The sequence below is a fragment of the Anticarsia gemmatalis genome, chromosome 26, assembly GCF_050436995.1.
Source record: "Anticarsia gemmatalis isolate Benzon Research Colony breed Stoneville strain chromosome 26, ilAntGemm2 primary, whole genome shotgun sequence".
Classification (NCBI taxonomy): Eukaryota; Metazoa; Arthropoda; class Insecta; order Lepidoptera; family Erebidae; genus Anticarsia; species Anticarsia gemmatalis.
In genome coordinates this window covers 253,306-275,169 of record NC_134770.1, presented here as the reverse complement: position 1 = coordinate 275,169, position 21,864 = coordinate 253,306, and the positions used below count along the sequence as shown (strand labels likewise).

Genomic DNA, 21,864 nt, shown 5'->3' with positions numbered 1-21,864 from the left:
TCTTTTTGAAATTTCAGGTTTTTTTGTATTTTAGCAATGATTTTCTGTTAGCATATATTTTAATGGCTGCCATTTTCCTCGAATATATATGACACTCATAACCCGGTGAGATAGGAAACCGACTGGAAAAGTGAAAGGTCAGACGGAAAACAATTAAATTTACGTGATTTCTGAAGCACGGAGGCTAATATATTAATACATTTTTAACAAAAGAAAAAAACTTTTTGCCCCAGGATACGAACCTGACACTTTTACTTTTGCCACAGTAGTAAGGTGACAATAGTGACTGTGTCTCGTTAATATTCAAGCTCTCTTATAAAGGCAGTAAGCACATACCAAAGTATGAATAACTGTTACCGTATTGAACTTTACAAACATACAAATAACAGGTGACTCATACAAACTCGATGCTTACATAAATGTGACGTAGCATATAATATACGGTACCTGCAGCTCGATTCTCTACTACTATCGACTACCGACAGCCGACCTGTCATCGAAAAATTTTGTAATAAAAATTGATCAGCGCCTTAGACGGGCGTCGCAGGAAATATTTTGGCAGTACATTTTTAATGTCAAAATTTCGATACTCGACAGTACCGACTGTACAGAATCGCGCTATGACAAATCGAAATCAAATCATTTATTAATTTAGGCACTGACACTTAGTAGAATACAGCCAATCCCCTTATAGTTTTATAAATAAATCAGGCTTTGCTAATACGATGACGATGACCACCCGTTTGGGAAATGGGGCCAACTAGAAGAGCTGGCAAGAAACTCCTGGCCACGCTTTTTAATCAAATATGATAATCAGTTCATTAACACTGACCTAAACTGAATGTCAAGATTACAGGTGACATCATATTTGTGATAAGATAAGAAGATGCTGCGAATTCTTTAGATAAGAATCAATAGGACATTACACGGTGGTTCAAAAAGTTATAGTGATTAAATACACATAAAGTTATTTTATTAATAATACATATTACGGGAGGAGACCCTTACCCAGTGGGACATTGATGGGTTAACTTTGTTTTGTTTGTTTGTTGGTTTACTATCGAATTTATAAAGTCCCGACCTAGGAACCAAACATAAGACCTCAAATTGACACCACCTAAACGGCGTTTGGCGAATCATGATTACTCCAAAGAACTCTCGCTCTAAAGAAAACTGTTGCTTTGGGGGGATTTATACAAACATACAAATAACGTACACGAAGTACAACCAGATAAAAATATTTATGCAGCTAAAATAAATATGGCAATCGAACCCATGTCTTCTTAACGCAGTGGTGAAGAGGCATGGCGACTATCTTAACCACAGTACAACAGTGACCAGTTAAATATTAGGAAGTAATCACAATACAAGGTTGTATTAATTACATTTAGTTAGTGTATACTGTATCGCTCAATTGTGTGATTGTTAGCTATCATTAGTCGATAGTTACGACTATTTGAAGCGTGTTTTGGACTGCAAATAGTCGGTTAGTACATATGTTTTAGTATGTATATATAGAATCGATCCTTATTACACGCAACTTACACTGTTAACGGCGAAATGTAGGTGTATTTCATACATCCCTACCTACACTTTTGGCAGAACAGACGCCATATTGTGTATGTTTAAAAAAAAGAGAGTGTCTAGTCAGCCTGCGACCACGGCGGGTGCAACCTGCTCTGAAACGTCAGGCATTTCAAAGTACAATGCGTGTTCGTGTTAATTCCCGTATTCTACTAAACATTAATCCTACAACGCAAAGTTTAAAACTTATAAAAGAGAGAGCGATACTGAAGTGTCAATGTCCTGGGCCAGAGTCTCCTCCCGGAATGAGGGAGAGGTTATGTATTCAGTCCACCACGCTGGCCAAATGTGGGGATTCGCCTAAGGTCTTATGTATTAGTAGATTCTCTATTGCTACGTACAGAGTACGTTACTAAACTTCGGGCTACTATCGAGAAACAAATGATGTAATTTAGAAATGACCATAATTCCGTTACCCGATCCAGGAATCGAACCGAAGACTTTGTGCTCAGCAATCGGTGACACTAACAACTGCGCCACTGGAGCAGTACATATATTAGGTGTAGTACTTTAATTACATTACTCATAGTAAACAACCCATGGTAAATATAACATACGTAGTAAGGAAGTAACGTGAGTCATCGTTCAAGGTCACAGGTTCGATTCTCAGTCACTACATCAGTGTATGTAGTAAAATTATTCAGTAAGGTGACTAAGAGGTGAATGAACTTTTTAAACGGATGCTGTGTTAAGATGAAAGATGATAATTATTCAAATAAATATTGATGACAAAAGAGGAGGTATAATTTGCGACTTTTTTTTACGCATAATTTTATTTTGGTCAATGAGTCATCAAAACTCATGGCTAATAGGGACTTAGTGCGATTGCTACTCATATAGTCTCGGGTTTGATTCCCTTATCGGGCGTGGTACTAGTGTTACCTTTTTAATTATATTGATCTCAAGCTCAGATGTTTGTCAAATCTCTCTATGGTCAGTATATTATGGTAAAATATAATTGCCCCCTATTAAAAGAGAAAATTAGCGGCAAAATGTGAGTGTTACCCTTCTGCCTACACCTATACGGAAAATTTGACTGCCTCCGTGGCGCAGTGATTCAGGTTGCTCGGCCGGTACCATTGCGTCGGGAGGTCGTGGGTTCGATTCCCGCACGGTATAATTATTTGTACGATCCACAAATAATTGTTTCGGGTCTGGTTGTGTTTTGTGTCCGTTGTTTGTATGTTTGTGAAAGTCCCCGCAACACAAGAGCAATTTTTTCAATAATTTTAAATCTTTTAAAAAAAGAAAATCTTTTAATATAGATATGTTGTCTAAGAACATGGCTTTGCAACTCTTAGGTAACACGGGAACACAACCCAAGACTCGCCAGTCAGTCGTAAACCACAGAAGCAATATAAATAAATCTCTAATAATATTTCACAGTTATTATAGAACTTAAGTAGGTCAAATTAGTTCACTATTATAAGAAGAAAAGTAGGTCTTGTTATCACTGGTCATTGACCTAAAGGAAAATATTGTACTTGAGTAATTGAGTAACACAACTGGATGATATTTATTTAGGTGCAACGAAAGGTATAAGTTGTGTGACACAAATCGGCGGTAGACGACGTTTCAACACGTTATTTCGCTGCAGTCATTATTTCAAATCCAGGTGCAGACTATAATGAATTAATGAATTAATTAACTTCTTCTTATCGTATGGTTAGTGGTCAACCTAGTGTCAATTAGTTGTTCAAGCCGCCCGAAGGCCTTTGACGTGGCTTAACAACTGTTATCTTAATTGACAACAACCGGGACCGACTTTTTACGTGCCCTCCGAAGCACGGAGACGCCCGGTTCAAATACCACTATGCGGTCACCCATCTATGGAATGACCGAACCAAGGGTTGCTTAACCCACAGATCGTTAACCGACCGGTGAGCGCATCTGGCAATGGTGCACTCATTAATTAACTAGATGCCATAAATTAATATGCAGCTAGCATATATCATTCAGTTAATTAATTTAATTTTGAGTAGATCGTTTTTACTAAAAGACAACGACATTTTTTCACCCAGTTTGTAAAGGTCGTTAACAGTAGTCAAAGCTTGAAAGTCTGACAACCAGTCTTACCGAGGGGTATCGTGTTAACCTGGGTAACTAGGTTGTGGAGGTCAGATAGGCAGTCACTCTATGTAAAACGCTTTTATTCAGCTGCATCTGGTGAGACTGGATGCCTACAGTTACTTAGGTTATAACACAGTACTCTTAGGTAAGAAAAAAAAAGAGAATTTAGGCCTTGAGTCTGAAGCTGGCCAAGAGCGGTTTGGGTTGACTTTGCATAATATATTTTAACAAACTGTTTTAACAAACACGATGATTGATTTCATCACGATGTTTGCTTAGTTAGTTATCCTTAGACCACTCGGCTATCACTGCTCAACTAAATAATAAATAAATAAAACTTGCCTTATTCTATAACAAACAATAATCCGTCTAATTTTACGTTTACTGTACCCCGATTCTCTACCACTATCGACTACCGACAACCGGCTAGCTATCGAAATTTTGACATTTAGAATGTTTCCTACGACACCCGTCAGAGGCGCTGATCAGATTTTCATACAAAATTTCTCGATGACAGCTCGGTTGTCGGTAGTCGATAGTAGTAGAGAATCGAGGCACTGATCACGACGTCGCTAGTTCGATATCCGGAATACCGGGAAAAACAAACAAATAAATAAAAACAATACTTATGGTAGGCACAATTGACAATCTGTGGCCACAAGTCAGCCATTTAAATACATTTTTTTCCCTTCCTCATACAATAACAATTAAAAATCTATGAATGAACCTCAGTAATTATTTACTACAAAAGACAAATACCCGTAGTATTTTCCACTGAATCATTGCCTATTGAAACTAGAACAAAATGCTTGTTTACGTGACTTTATACAGTTTTTTTTGTTATCCTTATTTTTGTAAAGACAACTCCCACTTTAAGTGGAATGACACACCTGCGCAACGTGCGATGTCGAACGTCCATCCACGATTCCATCAGAGTAAATTAGGTAGCGTTCAATCCTGGTCTAAGCCTTCTATAACATCCAACATACTCCTGAAGGGACAACAAATAGTTATAAAAATACTCTTGAATGAAGAGTTTTAAAGCACAAATACAATGTTCACAAAATGTTACCAGACCTGAAATAACACTTTTTATTTCTAGTTGGAGAAGAACGCTGAAATTTGACTTTATCAAAAATATGTATATTAATTGAACAAACTGATCCGTGTTTGCGTGTGATTTGAATAAAATCAAAACATATTGCCGATTTTTTTGTTTAACCTCTTCGAATTTCATCAAAGTCCATACAGTAGATTGCGTGTAAAAGTAAAAACTTTATAAACGTAATTTAAGAACGAATTTATAATATTAGTAGGATAGTATAGTATAGTTTTAAAAAAAAGTATATTATTCACGTAAGTATGAATTTTCATGTAATGCCCGAGAAAGGAAGTTGGTGTCACAGACCTGAGTACATCGGAAAGGATGTAAAGCTGTCTTGCCCTTATTACCGGTCGTGTCAGCCTGTTGTTCGTACAGTCGCACTCAAAGTTAGTTGCACGGATGCACTTAATCTTTTTATCTATTCAGACCGTTTCTACCACTATATGCCTCCCCCTCGATACGCCAGTAGACGTGAAGATGGAAGGTAGCAAAGCAGTAACGAAATGGCGCCCATGGGAATGGGCAGTTTTCAATTTGACTGCCTCCGTGGCGCAGTGGTTTAGGTCGCCACGCCGATACCACTGCAACGGGAGGTCGTGGGTTCGATTCCCACACGGGACAATTATTTGTGCGATCCACAAATAATTGTTTCGGGTCTGGTTGTGCTTTGTGTCCGTTGTTTGTATGTTTGTAAAAGTCCCCGCGACACAAGAGCAATTCTTAGTGCGGGAGTTGTCTTTTAAAAAAAAAAAAAAAATCTTGCGATACTTGACTATTATTTCCTACTACATCCTATCCTATCCTAATCCCGCAAACTTAAAATCATGTGCGTAGTACTCGTAACCGATAGTCCTGTGTGACAAGATGTAAGTTTGTAGTGATCGTAGCAAGTAGCCTACTTTAGTCCCTACCTTCTTATGTATATAGGAAAAGGGCGTTATTTTATGTATGTATGTATGCCTTATTGTATATACATAAGTGTGGTTTCCCTAACGTTGACATTTAGGCATATTATTAAAACTAAGTTTATCCTTATACCTTATTACCTATTTACGTTATATATTTCATGGTTTGAACAATGGTATTATTTCCCATACGCAATTGTCTATGTCTCATGTTCCCAATGACGTTATAGTGTAGGTAATATTTATTGTTTTTGAGCAATGTGAGACGTTATTGTATAAATAAATAATTAAATAGTACGTAGGCTAAAGATTCAGATGAAATAATATTAACTTAATTTTGTTGTGTTTCGAGCTGGCCTGCGTAATTCTGCTCGCGTTAAATGTCGGTAAAATGGAGGAAAAATTAAATAAATTATTTGATTTATAATAAATTAATATTTTCTTTTTAATTGATTTGTGTATATGGTTTTGTATATATGACTACTGATCAAAAGGTCTTGAGTTCGATTCGCGGATCGGCAAAGTCCTGTTGGTCTTTTCTCATTTATATTATATATGTATTTTTTAATACCAGTGCGGAGTTTGTTATCATGCTTGATATAATATTTGATTGGGGAAAAAGACTTTTCGCATTATAGTATGTATGAACTTGTAATAAAATCTCTTTGGCTTCAAGAATCACAAATGAGTACACGGTTCATTGCCAATATATTACTTACCAATATATTAGTACCCAAATATCAAGCTTTTTTGTGTAGAGAAAAGATTTTATTACAAGTTCATACATACTATAATTCAAAAAGACTTCCCCGACCTAATATATCACAATATTACGTGGGAAACTCCTCGACATCTGCTAAAATACGGATTTATTGCATACACCTCTACCTACACGTATGTGTATTATAGACATGATAAAACAATTAAAAATAATTGTCATCATTCTTATCACAACATTGCAATAATATTGGTCATGAGTGTACCACAAAACAATGGACTGCAATATTTGCAGGTGTTCACAAATGTTCAGTACCGTCTTCCGGTTTGTTATAAGGTAACAAAAGGCTCTACGTGTTTGTACTGAGAAATCAGTTCTAAGGCGATCATAGTTGCTAAATGATCAGTAGGTTAAGTTACCTCAGCGAGGACATTTTATAGATGGGTGACCACTTAGTGGTATTTGAGCTGATTGTCTTTTGCAAAAGTCGGTTTTAGTTGTTGTAAATTAAGATAACAGTCGTTAACCATGTCAAAAGTATGGGCAGTTTGAACAACTTCGATACTAGGTTGACCACTAACCGCTATGAACGAATGAATACTTAATTATGTAAGAATCGAGTTTGAAAGTGACTAGACTTTCTCAGCGAAATATTTTATTTCAAGTTATCTGATGTCTTCATACCAAATTTCGTGAAAATCGGCCCAAGGAATCAGCTGTTAAAATGTGTCCTTACAACTCGCATTATAATACATATATTATAAGCAAGAAAGCAAAAACACATTATTTTATAATGTGAGAAATCTTATTGAAATCCACTCAGTGATTTTTTTAAAGTAAAGTAAAGTAAATCTTTATTGTATTGACTGAGCATAGGTACAGGTGTTATAATACATAATAAGGATGAATGCACACCCCCACAAACTTTCGCATTATTTAAGCTGTGTGTCCTGTAATGGACATTCATATCAGAATTGTATATTATTGCATGTTATTTAGTTATCTTGCATATGTTTGCTGTTGGTTTACCAATAAATAAATAAATTATAAAGAACAGTCAAACAGACAGACAAAGGAAAAATTTCGTATTATGTATTAAGGTAGGATTTTACCCACTCTTTTCCTATAAAAAAATAGTAGTATGATACATTCATTCATAAACCGTATGGACAAACCCAGAAGAAAGTGTTTCCTCACCATAATTAACTACGTAATTCCCGATTTTATTTGAAAACGTAGTAATTTCTAAGTAAAGGGTTAGTTACACAGTCAGCTGTGGTGAAACTATTGATTGTAATATTTTCAGGAAAATTGTTTAGTAATTAATGATGAGATTTGAAAAACCCAGTGAAGGTCTTTAGGACAAGGATGTCTATAGCTTAGTGGTTAAAGTGGTTAGTAGTTAGTGTCAATTAGCGTGGATGACTGAGGTACAATTCTGACATGAGAGAAAATTAATAAAATGTTGTATATATACATATATATTTGTTCCAAACTATGTTGGAGTCGGCTTCCAGTCTCACCGGATGCAGCTGGATACCATAGTTTTACATGGAGCGACTGCCTATCTGACCTCCACAACCCAATACCTGGGTTATAACACGATACCCTTTCGGTAAGACTGGTTGTCAGACTTTCAAGCTTCTAACTACTGTTAACGACTGTCAAAGATCTTCGTAAATGACAGCCGGGACCCACAATTTAACGTGCCTTCTGAAACACGGAGAAACTCGATATATATAAGATGGTCACCCATCCACAGAACAACCTCGGCAAGCATAGCTTAACCTCAGAGATCGATCCGCGCGGCTGATGTTAACCAAGCCACGAGCTCCTCAATTAATTAAATGTTGTGTGCTGCAAAAATACGAACGACAAAACTACTGAACGGATTTTGATGAAACTTAGTAGCTTGTAGTTAACGTCTACGTGGACGAAGAAGCGGACATGACATATAGCCTGACAACTTAGTTTCGCGGCTAGTGGATGTAAACTAGCGATGAAGCTGACGGTTGCCAGTCAGGTATAGCTAGTTTATTTTAGAACAACACAAAATTATGCATTATAATATAGATAAATCACCAGCTTAGCCTTTCTTCCAACTATATTGGAGTCGACTACCAGTCTAACGGGATACAACTAAATACCAGTATTGACCATGCAGTCAGTAAATTATTTGATCCTACACTCTGCTACACCTAAACAGAATGCAACTACTCGACTAGTATATGACCTACAATGACCTACCACGAACATAGGTCACTAGTCACGACTTACGACACGTGCTAACCGCTGGTGCTAGTCCGTGCACATGCCGATTGTCTCTCTACAGGTGTGAACAACATTATGACTATAACGTATTTTTAGATTTATATCGCTTCAAGGTCTCTTTCCTATAAACCTAGGTGTGCTATAGTCCAATACTTTACTGCAGCCTTTGTATGCACAATTTATATAATGTGTAATCTAATTATACGTAACTCGAGGTGACTGGCTGACTGACATATGCCCGGTTTCGGAGCTACATTTAGTGGTAGTTTATCTATTTAATAACTCATTTTAAAAAAACGCTATTGAATAGTTGAACTACCGCTAAATGTAGCTCAGAAACCGGGGGATCGTGATCTATCAACGCACAGCCCAAACCACTGAACAGATCGAGCTGAAATTTGGCATGCAGGTAGATGTTATGACGTAGACATCCGCTAAGAAAGGACTATGATAAATTCTACCCCAAGGGGATAAAATAGGGAATGAAAGTTTGTATAAATCTTCCTAGATTCTCCATTGATTGAACTAAAACTAACCTAGATTTCAAATAGGATACTTTTTACAACGGAAAACCTTTTCACGCAGACGAAGTCGCGGCAGAAGCTAGTTGGAAATATATATCTCGTTAGCCTGAGATTTGATAAAGTCGCCATTCAACACTGTACCAATTTGTTCACCCCTATTTCATGGGACTAATATTGATACTCTTCAAGCTACACCATCGTGAATAACATGCCTGGTATTATGTAAACATCTGATTTGTACAAATTTTTTCCCAGCTATTGTACAACTCATACGAGTATAACAAATCTATACTAATATTATAAAGCTGAAGAGTTTGTTTGTTTGTTTGAACGCGCTTATCTCAGGAACCTAACTAAGGTCCAATTTGAAAAAATATTTCAGTGTTAGATAGCCAATTTATAGAGGAAGGCTATAGGCTATATATCATCACGCTACAACCTATAAGAGCAGAGCACCAGTAAAAAATGTTACAAAAACGGGGGAAAATATGACATTCTCTCTTATGTGACGCAAGCGAAGTCGCACGGGTCAGCTAGTACTAAGATAAGTTTGACTCAAGATCTAAGTATGTTTTTCACAATATAAAGTGCTAAAATTTTGTTCAAATATTACTAACACATCAAACAAAGTCTTTACAAATTGTACCTACTTATATGTCATCTAACAAAAACATGTTCAAAGAACCTAAACACGTTAGTTTCGGAAAGGTCACTTGAATGACATGCGTTCTAAGTTATTATTTGAACGAATTGCGAATGCAAAGAGTTTTGTTTGTTTGTCGTATGGTTAGTTTAGTGGTCAACCTAGTGTCAAAGTTGTTCAAGCCGCCCGTTAGGAATTTGACATGGCTTAACGACTGTTATCTAAGTAGACAACAGCCGGGACCGACTTTTTACGTGCTCTCCGAAGCACGGAGACGCCCAGCTCAAATACTACTATGCGGTCACCCATCTATGGAATGACTGCGCCATGGGTTGCTTAACCCACAGATCGTTTACCAACTGGTGAGCGCAACTGGCTATGGGCGAGTGCAAAGGGTAACTTCATATTTTGAACTATCTAACTAAAAATAATTATAATGATAAAATACATGACTAAATGTGCGTAAGAATCGTAACTGGAAGTCCTGTGATACAATATGTATGGATGAAGCAAATATTATAGGGATCGTAGTAGTAGACTTTTTGGTCTCTAATTCTATGAGAAAAAGGCATGATATTACGTATGTATGTGTATATAATATGTATGTATATATCAAAGCATTTTTGAATGCATCTGTATGTGTATATATTTGTGTGTATGTATGTATGTATGTAAATAAAAATGAGATCAAAGGGCATCTTATCAGGAAAAAATATTGTTAAAAATGAAGTTTTCTACAATAACAATGAATGAATCTTTATATTAATTGTCCATTGTCTTGTGATGATTCCGTGGATTTCTTGAGAATTCACTCGTTTGCAGTTAATTTATGTTTGTCTTACAAGTTATAAGGAAACAAAGGTATTATAACCACAATTTGATGTGAAGAGGCACGCTATGGGTGAAGTTATGAATATTATACATCTTTAATATTAAGTTAATATATAAATAAATATAGTATGGAGGTGTGTCACGCTTCAGTGACTAAATTGCTAAACCAATTTTGATGTAATTCTGTATGGAGATAGTTGAAAATTAAAGAACAAACAGAGGCTACGACGACGAACTATCGGCTATGCTAATAATATTATAAATGCTTAAAACCGTCGATCACGAATTCATGGCTTAACTAATAACCAATATTGATGAAATTTTGCATTCAGATTGTTCGAAAACATTAGCTACTACTATTTCAAAAGCGAATGAATCTGCACAGGAAGCCGCAGAAATTGTATGAAATAGAAAACGACTAAATATATTTATTTACATCAACTTCATGTATGTACATTAGGAGTATATCGTCAGACATAATGCATTATGGCATTCGCTGCCAGTTCATAAAATATATTTTATAAAATATATAAAATAGAACATCCATAGTTTATAACTGATAAACACAATTGTATGAAAAGTATGAAGACATTTGAAGATCCCGTGCCAAAGATACGTCTTACAATTTCACACGAATGCACTTAAAACAATAACAATAGCATTTTCACAATTACTCACAACATAAAAATTCATCAACAAAACGGAAACGATAACGAAAGAAGCCAGCTGCTTCGAATTATCTCCAATAAAACTGCACTGAACAATTTAGCGACACGTGCGATGTTTACCCGGTAGATCTTTTATTGAAAAAGTTGCAGAATCGTCACAATTATCTTAGTCTATATATACATACACATATTTACCTATTATTACCTATTCTATGTTATTTATGTTTTTGTAGTTGATATGTATGTACATATATTTATTATTTTTTATGTGTATATATTAATACTAGCTGACCCGCGCAACTTCGGTTGCGTCACATAAGAGAGAATGGGTCATAATTTTCCCCGTTTTCGTAACATTTTTCGTCGCTACTTCGCTCCTAATTGCCGTATCGTGATGTTATATAGCCTAAAACCTTCCTCGGTAAATGGGCTATCTAACAGTGAAAGAATTTTTCAAATCGGACCAGTAGTTCCTGAGATTAGCGCGTTCAAACAAACAAACAAACAAACAAACTCTTCAGCTTTATAATATTATATATAAGTATAAGTATAAGTATATAAGTATAGATAATAATTTTTTAAACTCATATTGTCTAATGTCTCATTTCAATCTCATTCCTCTCTTAAACACCTTCACAACAATCTCTGATCTCATCACCCTAGATTAGGTAGATTGGGAGAAAATGCTCCTGGCATTAAGTCCGCCTTTATACAGCTCTGTATATAAAGTTTAAAATAAATAAATAGCGGTGGCAGTTAGCGGCTACTGTAAAGAAGCCAAGGTTGACTCCATTGTTGGATGGTACCCACGTATTTATGGCTTGACATGACATACTGTCGATAGCCGTTGTATACTCGTAGATTACGCAGTTGAGTTAAAATTGAGATAACTATAAAAAAAACTGTTGTCCACGTTGGGGGGGAGTGTGCGACTACTGATCATGAGGTTCCGGGTTCAATTCCCGGTTTCGGGCAAAGTGCGGATTTCTAAGTAATATTGGGATGTTTCTCGACAGTAGCCCGCATTTTATAGGGCAATAGGCTCGCCCTTTGAAATAGGACTAACATTATAAAATGAAAACGTGGGCGTATTTCTCAATCTTTTAGATATGCCAATGAAATTATTGTGTGTGGACGAAGTTACGGGTAGATACTAATTATTTTACAATAAACTAAAATTTTTCACGCTTTTACGACTAAACTACGAAAACCGTATCATAATAAAATCTACATCTTGTTGAAACTTAAAACGCACTTAAAGCCACGCAGATTACATAAGTCCTACCAATATTATAAATGCGAAAGTTTGTAAGTATGGATACATTGTTACTCTTTAATTAAAGAAAGAGAACAGATTTTAACGAAATTTTATACACTTATAGCTTACAACCTGGATTAACACGGATTGTTTTTACTACGGAAAATCATTTCATGGGTACAAATTCGCGGGCAGTAGCTAGTATATTCTATATTATAAAATGATCTCATTTTCAATAGCCCATTCTAATAATTAGTCTATCTAAATGCACCACACGTGCAATCTTCTATTTTGGTTTTATTAGACTATTAGTCGCATAGACCTTTGTCTAATGCAAAATATGTTACATACCTACTAGAGACCAGTCTTATGCATTTATTTCAAGGTCACACTGCGATTTGATAGCTGTTGGCATTCGAAATGACCTATACATCAAGCAAGTTTTAAAAAGTCTTTATTCAAAGCTTGAACAATCTATACTCTCTCTCTCTCTCTCTTCCGGGCTATTCTTCGCATATGGTAGTGGGGTCAGCCCTCCTTACACTCTCCCTCCACTTCCGTCCTTGACGTCGTCTTTCTCAACCTCACATGCCTTTATGTCTCGCCGCAACACTTCTGTCCACGTGGTCTTGGGTCTCCCTCTTGGTCTTTTTCCGGCGACCGACAGCTCCAGTACCTGGTTGCCAATGTAATCGGGTGGTTTCCTTATGACAATATATACTAATCAAGAAAAATCATATTAAAATATTAATGATAAGAAAGTTTGTAGCTTTCATAATCTATAACGCCAAAACTACAGCAGGAATTTTGATGAAATTCGATATTGTTGTAGCCACCACAAAAATTTATACTTCGGTACCTAATGAAAATATAGTCCATGCGATCTAGTTACGGCCAAAGCCCAGCAGAACATATTAACCTAGTTTTTAATGACTGTGTATGAGTTGTCTAAAGATTGTATTTTCATTTATATTTATAACATCATGCCTATTATACCGGAAGGTGTAAGGTGAGGTGTATTAAATACAACCACGTTTTGTCATTTACAATGTAAGTATCATGTAATAGGAGGCGAAACTAGTGTATTGTAAACCGTTTAGCATTACCAAACTGTAGTAAACAGTTAAAAATATTTTGATAGAAAACAGAAAACTCTACAAGGTTTAACCAACCCGGAAATCAAACCCAGAACTATATGGTTGTCAACTGAGTAAACTACCGGCAAGACCAAAAAAATTGTCTAAAAATATTGTTAGTGTTCAATTGAGCTGAAATGGTTTATATCAGTTAATTGTCGTTATGATCTGTAATAGTTGATTCAGGAGCTTGTTTTCGAAGAAGATTCTTACTCATACGGATATAGTTAATTGCACTACTTCCGTGGTCAATAGGTGATGCTTGCAGCTGCTGATACCTCAGGTTTGATTGCTGGGTTGGCAAATACATAATCATTTTTTTATTTATTTTGGATAATCAACAAAGCATACAACAGGAATCAGTACATAATAGGATACATACGAAAAACTTAAACTTAGTGTTGTCTCAATTAATGAAAAAATGAATACTTAAATGATTTGATTTTGATTTTGAAAAGCTGCCACGGCATGCAAAGTTATAGGTATAATAGATCCAAGCAGATCGTGAATGCAGATTGATCACAACAATGTTTAAATTTATTTAAAAAGCCGAAAGAGTAATACTTAGCAATAATTTTGAAAATACGTGACATTAAAGTCTATATAATTATAATTATCATAACTTTTAAACTCTCGTGTTGCATGTTTAATGTACGAAAAGTAATGTAATGAATTAACGCGAACACGCATTGATTATATCTAAAATATGGAGGTTAAAATTGGATGTATAGTTTAAACCCTCAAACAATCCTGCTACTAACTAAAGAAAGGTAAGGTCTGCGACCAGAACACTGAAAAAATGCAGGTTGTGGACTTTGCATTCCTTCAAGAGTTGTGTAAATAAACTTTTAGGTAAGATTTTATTACGATGTTTTACCGTTTAAATACTACACACAATAACTGAAAACTTCAACTGAAGGTTTCAACCGACCAGCGTGGGAGGTTATATCTATACCTAATATAAAATGAGTTAATTGTATTTTGATTCATCAATCAAAACCACTGAATGAATAAGTATCAAACGGTGCAAACAATTGCATTTGTGGTTACCTCTTTAGTACTACTGCACTTAGTTCAACACTTTAAAATTACGCGTAAAAATAAACTTTTAGTACATTATATCATACTAGGATACCGGGTAAATTACCAGACTCCTAGTAACTTAGCAATTACTAAGTAATATTATGAAAAAAAATACAGGCACATATACTGTGTTACTTAGATATTTAATTAGAATGTTTTTACCCGTAGGATATCTCAGGCAAAAACCAACTTAGATTCGAATAGCTTAGCTCTTAATTCCGCCCATGGCTCCTTTGTCTGCATGGCATTTTACTCACTTCGGGGTGGAATTTCCAAAATGCTCTCTTAGTGCTTTTTAACACTTCCTAAGGAGTCTTCATACCAAATTTTAACTTTACACGTTGAGTCGTTTCGGCTGTGCATTGTCCATCAGTCACTCATTGATGAATTAATGAATACATAAGAATAATAAAGATTTAAGCATGCTTGAATATCTGAACCGTCTTCTAACCTAACTGGCACGTGTATATGCTAGTATCTAGGTGTCAATTAGGTGACAATTCCTGTGTCACCAAAATCAGTTTATTCGCATCGATTCTAAGAATTATACGAGAGTCGAAGGTTACAACTTCCTATGATAGTAAATTGTATGAATGGACCAAATCTTTAATATATGAGTCAGACAATCCTTCCTATAGGAAGTACTTTATTTGTCATCGTTTTTCTCACTATAAAGAAACCAGTTAGGTAGATACACTTATGGAAAAAACACATACATCAGAATTTACCATTTCCCTTTCTATACTGAGAAAAATGGTTAAGTAGTGTTACCTAATATTAGCTAATGATTAAGCAATTAATAACTTAACTATTTAAGCATTTAAACGTAAAAAGGATGTGTAATTGTTCGTACTATTGTAGGTAAATTGAGCTTAAAATACTCTAGCCTCTTCAAAACAAGCAAATGACGCGAATTAATACGCAATACAGCAATTAATTGTATAGGAAATTGTATTTTCTTATCTTAAATATATTGTCGTATATATGACGACCAAACACATAGAAAACATGTTGTTTTTCCATCTTAAAAACCACATAAAGACGACGTCATCGATGTGTTGTGAATCATCGCGAGCCTTGGTAGGACGCGGTATAAAACGAGTTGGGCCGCGGCACACGCTATTTCATTGAGACTGTTCGACCGAGCAACACGTATCGCGCAATCATGGGTAGCAACGGTCCATCGTCCGCACTTCTACTGATCCTGAACGTTCTTCACGTGATCTTCGGGATCGGGATCACTTGTGGAGCACTGTGGTTCTTCATCGAACTCCACGGGATAACCAGTTTAAGGAATTCGAATCATTACCTCCTCGACTACAATGTGTACTGGCCCCAGGCGCTACCCTGGGTGTTCATCCTCACCGGCATCTTCGTCATCTGTGTATCGTGTTGTGGCTTTGTCAGTGCTAAGAAACAGAGCAGTGGTTTCGTTACGATTTATATCGCGTTCGAAGTGATGGTAATTATCGGTCTGCTCGCCGCCGCGATCGTGTCGTTCACGTTTATAAACGCTAAAACGACGCAAGATTTCATCGACGATACGATTTGGGACGTGTACATTAACTCGAAGACGAACAAAGATGTTGAAATGGCTTTTGGTACAATGGAGAGAAGACTGCAGTGCTGTGGAGCTGGCGGTCCCCGTGACTACAAGAGCTGGAGAAACGACTTCCCTGTGTCCTGTTGCGATACTTATTACCACGGATGGATCGGTTCTTATAACATCGAGTGCGACATTACAAACAAGCTGGCGAATGAAAGGCACGGCTGCACACAAGTAGCGACGAATTACACTAAGATTGCTATCATGGTACTGGCTGGGACGGCGGCCTTCACCGCTCTGCTCGGTATTATGAGTCTAATCGTGGCTTGTACTTTGTCCAAAAGCCTTAAAAACAACCAAGGCCGAAATACGCACGTAGAATCTGACAGCAAGAACACTTTACTGATCAAGTAAATATGTTGGAGTACCCCAGGGGTGTGTTGTAGGCCCCGTCGTGTGAGCTTCGCGATAGAGTTGAATAATACTTGCATAAGAAATTATGTAATGTATTGGAAAGTGTGACAGTATTTTAGTTTATTTATTCTGTTAGAATGTTGGTTTGTATACGAGTAGTCGAAGTTGTTATTGAGAATGTTCTCAATAGCGTGTGTGTTAGTTAGTTGCTGCGCACGAGTGATTAAAAGCTTTAATTTTAGTATTAAACCACCGATTATCGTTACTAAAGGGCAATTTAGCGGCGATTAAGAGGTCTTTACATGATTCATGTCGTGTGCAGTGACATTGACGGAATGGTCGCTCGGTGTCGTAGAGTCAATGTAATTAATACAGAACAAACGAGTCGTTTATTAAATAATCACCGGCTCTCGGCCAAGCGTCTGTTCTTAATGAAATTAAATGACCGAATGTGTACAGTACCTGTTGAAACCAAAATGTTTGTGTGTGTGTCTTTAAAGTTATAAGTAGTAACCAAATTGAGATATTAGTTAATGTTAAATATTGCTATCCTTTTCTAACTCAAGGTGTTTGTATGATGACGTCATAATTCGCTGTTTCTGTCTCTGTCTGGCAATATTAATGATAGTTTTGGATTTTAATTGTGTGTGTGTATGTGTGTGTGTATGTGGGTATAAATAGGCAACTATGGAATTGTTTGCCGGTACTATTTAAGTTAAGTTAAGCTATTTATAAAGTACAGAAAATATTGCTTTTCTTATTAACTGATCATTAAGCTAATATTTTATTAGTTTTTATAAGAAACTTTAAGAAAATGAATAATGAATGTAAACTTTTGTAATTTTGCAACCATACAAAAATGTATGCAATTTTGCTAACAAAATTCGCGTTATCACAAAACTAGTTTTATATAAAAACTCGACTTAGATATCAATAATTCAATGTAATTATGACACATAACTCTAGTACAAGTCTTAAAATAAGTTTTGTAATGAGAAAATCATTGTTTTCCTCGACTCTTGTAAAACAATGTGTGATTTTTCCGCTTTTGTCTTTGTTAAGTAAGTTCCAATGTATTTGAACAAAAGAAATACCAATGATGTAACGTCTCGTAATGGACTCTTTGTTGTGTCCCAGGTTCGATGCCTGAGTGAAGCAAAGTTTAATAGAGATTTTTCGTCAAGAAAAAATAGTCCGAGACTGAAAATTGGTGATTTTTTTTTGTGAAAATAGGGTTTATAATGTCTGCTTATCCATTAAATGGAATGTTGCGTTATAGTAACAAAACATGGCGGGAATTTTAAATCATATTTTTACCGAAAATGGTTCTTAAATGTAACAAATTAAAGATGTTATTTGTATACAAAATATTACGTAATATTATGTATAATTCCCAAAGAGTTATAGAATTTATAGAAACTATAAAAAAGTATGTCGTAGAAGTGTTTAGCATTAATATAAGGCCGGCCGCACACTCTCAGTCAAACCTCGATAAAGTTTGATCGATCTTCAATCAGTAATCTTAATATAGTTTTAAGTATTGTTAATTTAATATTAAGTAGATATTATTAATGTATTTGCATTTGAAATAGACTGGATGTTTTATAAATACATGGATTTTATTTTTATTTCACCTTTTTTTATTTTAAGTTTTATAAGACCTACAGATACATGAAGTACAACTAAAACCACAAGCTAGAAACAGACAAAAAATCCTAAATCAAACATTAGATAAAACACTCATGATTTGTAATTTAAATCACTAAAGCAGTAGCTCAGACACTATTCAATTTGAGATCATAGACCTATACAAGTTCACTGTCGGTGTCAAAGATATTTATGAGGAAGGAAGTAAATTAATCATATCAAATAACCACAAAGTGCTCACCTATCAAAATACTACTTGTCTTATAACAAAAGCCACTAATAGCAAAAGTGACAAGCTCATTAATTAACGGAACATTTTCCCTATAACAATTAAATCATCATTGTGACACAATAAGGATAATTACCCCATTTAACACTCATTACTGCACACACAAAATAGGTCATTAAACGATGAATAATCTTAACGATCAGTCTTACTTGATACGTGCTTGAGAGTGTGCAAGTTGCCTAACCTGCGCGTACGCAAGGCGCGGTCGCAGTTTATAAAAGTAGTTGCATCACCCGCACGCCTCTCATTTCGTTGTCTGTATCGCGCGCGCACACACCTCAAAATGGGCAAAGACGAACTTATCAAAAACGTTCTCTATGTTATGAACATTATCTACGCGGTGTTCGGCCTCGTCACAGCCGCCACCGGTATCTGGTTCTTCGTTCAACTCACTGAGTTCGTCGCGTTGAGGAACTCCAATCACTACTTACTGGACTATAGAGTGTACTGGCCTCAAGTCGCGCCATGGCTGTTCATCCTACTCGGACTGTTTGTGATGTTAGTCGCTTTCTGCGGCTGGTGCGGCGCTAAGGGAGAGAGCAGGGGACTCCTCGGCATCTACGGACTGTTCCTCATCCTCATCGTGCTCGGACAAGTGATCGCGGCCACTCTCATCTTCGTGTACGTCGACGGAGAGGACACCGACAAGTTCATCAAGGATACCGTCTACGATGGATACTACAACTCGCAGTCCAACCCTGACGTGTTCAAGGCCTTCGGAAGGATCGAGAGGAAGCTGAGGTGCTGCGGCGCCAACGACGCGAGAGACTACAGGAGTTGGAGGAACGATCTGCCGCTCACGTGCTGCTTGGACAGTTACTACAGAGCGACCTGTGAGTTCACCGACAAGGAAGCCAACGAGCGTCTCGGTTGTGCTAAAGTGGCGTCAGTTTATACCAAGATTATCAGTTCGTCGGTCGCCGGTGCGTCGCTACTCATCTCCTTGTTGGAGATCACCGGTGTAGTGCTCGCGTGGAAGCTCTTCCACTCGTTAAGAGAAGTGGAACATTACATCACGGAGCGGAAGGAAGGTGAAACTGAATGTTAGGTGCTAGTGCAGTATTATCGACCGACACCGATCCGGTACGATTACGATATCGACGCCGACTGCCTGAGATAACTTTCCCTTTCTAAGTTCCCTTTCTTTCACGGCTTTTCTCTTTTAGAATAAAGTTCATTTCCTTGGTGAAGGAAAACTCGAAATCTTTGTTCAACATTCCATCCGTAGTTTTAATTGTGTATTGTATCTGGTAGTTAGTGTCGCGCCTTAGGTCAAGTGCTAGAGCCTCGTGTGGGCTTAATCAGCCTCTTCCCTGTTAACTGATTCACGAGTACCTGGTGATTCATAATGAACCTCAATTGTGCCTAAGAGCGTGGATGTTGTCGGCCTCGCCCCCACCAAGTGTCGCTACGACACACACGATTAACATTAGTTAGTTATACATAGCTCGGTACGTAAGTTTCGTAAGTTATATTTCGCGTTAATAAGCGTCCATGGACGACTGGAGATTGTAAGTGGGTAGAAGGTCGCGTATGAGAAAAACGTTGGCCTCAGAATGGCAGCGGGCTTGTTTTGACGAGGAGTTAGCGTAGTACATACTTGTGCCACATTGTGCTTCGATTTGAGGTCGCGTTGTGTAACGTCAGTGCGAGGTGTGGCATAATAGCTCTGCGCGAGTATTCCACGGATCGCCGTTCAGTTCCACTCGATCGGACCATCGAAATATGTTAATTTTTACGCAAGACGTATTGTGAGAGTTAATAAAGTATGCTGCGCGCGGAGCTTATGCCTGCTGTTGCGACATCATCTCGATTGCACAACTGAATGTTCGTAGAGTAGATTATAAAGTGCCAACCATCGGTGTTCTTACCATTGTATCACAATAGACAAATGTATAATTTTGATTTATAATAATTAATTGTAATTATAATAAGATTTTGGAACGAATTTCCGTCCTTTTATGTGAGTTATACAGAAGCCATATTTAAAAATATAATAATATATAAATATAAATGTGTGTTTGTTACAGTGTGTGTCCAATTGCCAAAGAAAGTATAGGTACAAAACTTTCGCAAAATAAAAATTTAATAAAAAGAGTAAAAATATTTTTTTGCATGCAAAAAACACATTTATCATTTTGTAGAGTAAGTGAGTAACCGCAATCAATAATTACCGTAATAATAAATAGCTATTAATTTTAAGTTATTTTTATACAAATATAATAATTAAATGTCATTAAGTCGAAACTAGTCTTAAGTCGTTCCGTTTGTAATAAAAATGTATGAAATATTTCACAAAATGTATTTTTAATTTGTTACCCCATTCTGATAAAATTATAATTTATATAACATAAAAATAATTGCGTAAGAATTCAATCTGTTTTAAAAGCTGTATCTATTAACATTTTAAGAGATGAATAAATATGTATATTTGAAAACATTTTGTAGTTTTTTTACTAATTTTGTTTCTCTAGAGAAATTATTCTCTGGCGAAATTATAGAGGTTAATGACCTTTGTAAGAGGTTAAAGTGGAGAGAATTAAATGTTTCCTGCAAATTATTGCATAATTAGTGTTTCCTTGTCTTGTCGAGCTGAGAAAGTCATTGACTCACACAAAGACAAATTATGTAATAATTAACACCCACACACTCTCGTGAGACAAGAATTATTCGTCATACTTGAAGTTAAATTAAAGTTAATTTTTAATGCTTATTAAGTTATCATGTTCTTTACTTAAGCTTAACTTTTGCGTAGTTGTTTTTGTTCCTTATGTTTTAATTGTAAAATATGAATACAGGCCAATGATGATGATATTTATAAGTTATTTGGCCTATAAAAGTGGCCTATATATTGCTTCTTTTTTCAGTTTTAATTACCCAAACTTTTAAAGTGATACTGATATAACAAATATACTTGATAACCTCCAAGCATAAAATAATTTAACAGTAGAAGAATTTTTAGCTAAGAAGTTGACCGAAATGTTTAATTATCGCCATATCAAGCTTGCATAAATCATTGCACTCATGAGATACAAACTTAGACAAACTATCGTCTTATATCAGCCTGTGAAACTGGGCTAAAAGTATATAGGCCAAAATTGTGACACAAGTCTTTGTTAGAAAGAACTCAAATACCAAATGAATCATTCATTTATGCTCGCTCGTGGTACTT

General features: G+C 36.2%; 2 protein-coding genes across 2 annotated transcripts; both read left to right on the top strand.

Annotated features, from left to right (window-relative positions):
* The first annotated feature begins 15,918 nt into the window (after positions 1–15,918).
* Positions 15,919–18,384, top strand: LOC142984180 (23 kDa integral membrane protein-like). Its single transcript, XM_076131608.1, has one exon. The coding sequence runs from the start codon at positions 15,962–15,964 to the stop codon at positions 16,754–16,756; it is 795 nt and encodes a 264-aa protein (XP_075987723.1). The 5' UTR covers positions 15,919–15,961; the 3' UTR covers positions 16,757–18,384.
* A 541-nt stretch (positions 18,385–18,925) lies between these two features.
* Positions 18,926–21,130, top strand: LOC142984113 (leukocyte surface antigen CD53-like). The gene has a single exon (XM_076131470.1). The coding sequence runs from the start codon at positions 18,976–18,978 to the stop codon at positions 19,738–19,740; it is 765 nt and encodes a 254-aa protein (XP_075987585.1). The 5' UTR covers positions 18,926–18,975; the 3' UTR covers positions 19,741–21,130.
* Positions 21,131–21,864: the final 734 nt, after the last annotated feature.

What these genes read in the sequence shown, in the direction of transcription:
- LOC142984113 (XM_076131470.1), top strand. Translation starts at nt 18,976, where the DNA reads ATGGGCAAAGACGAACTTATCAAAAACGTTCTCTATGTTATGAACATT.
- LOC142984180 (XM_076131608.1), top strand. Translation starts at nt 15,962, where the DNA reads ATGGGTAGCAACGGTCCATCGTCCGCACTTCTACTGATCCTGAACGTT.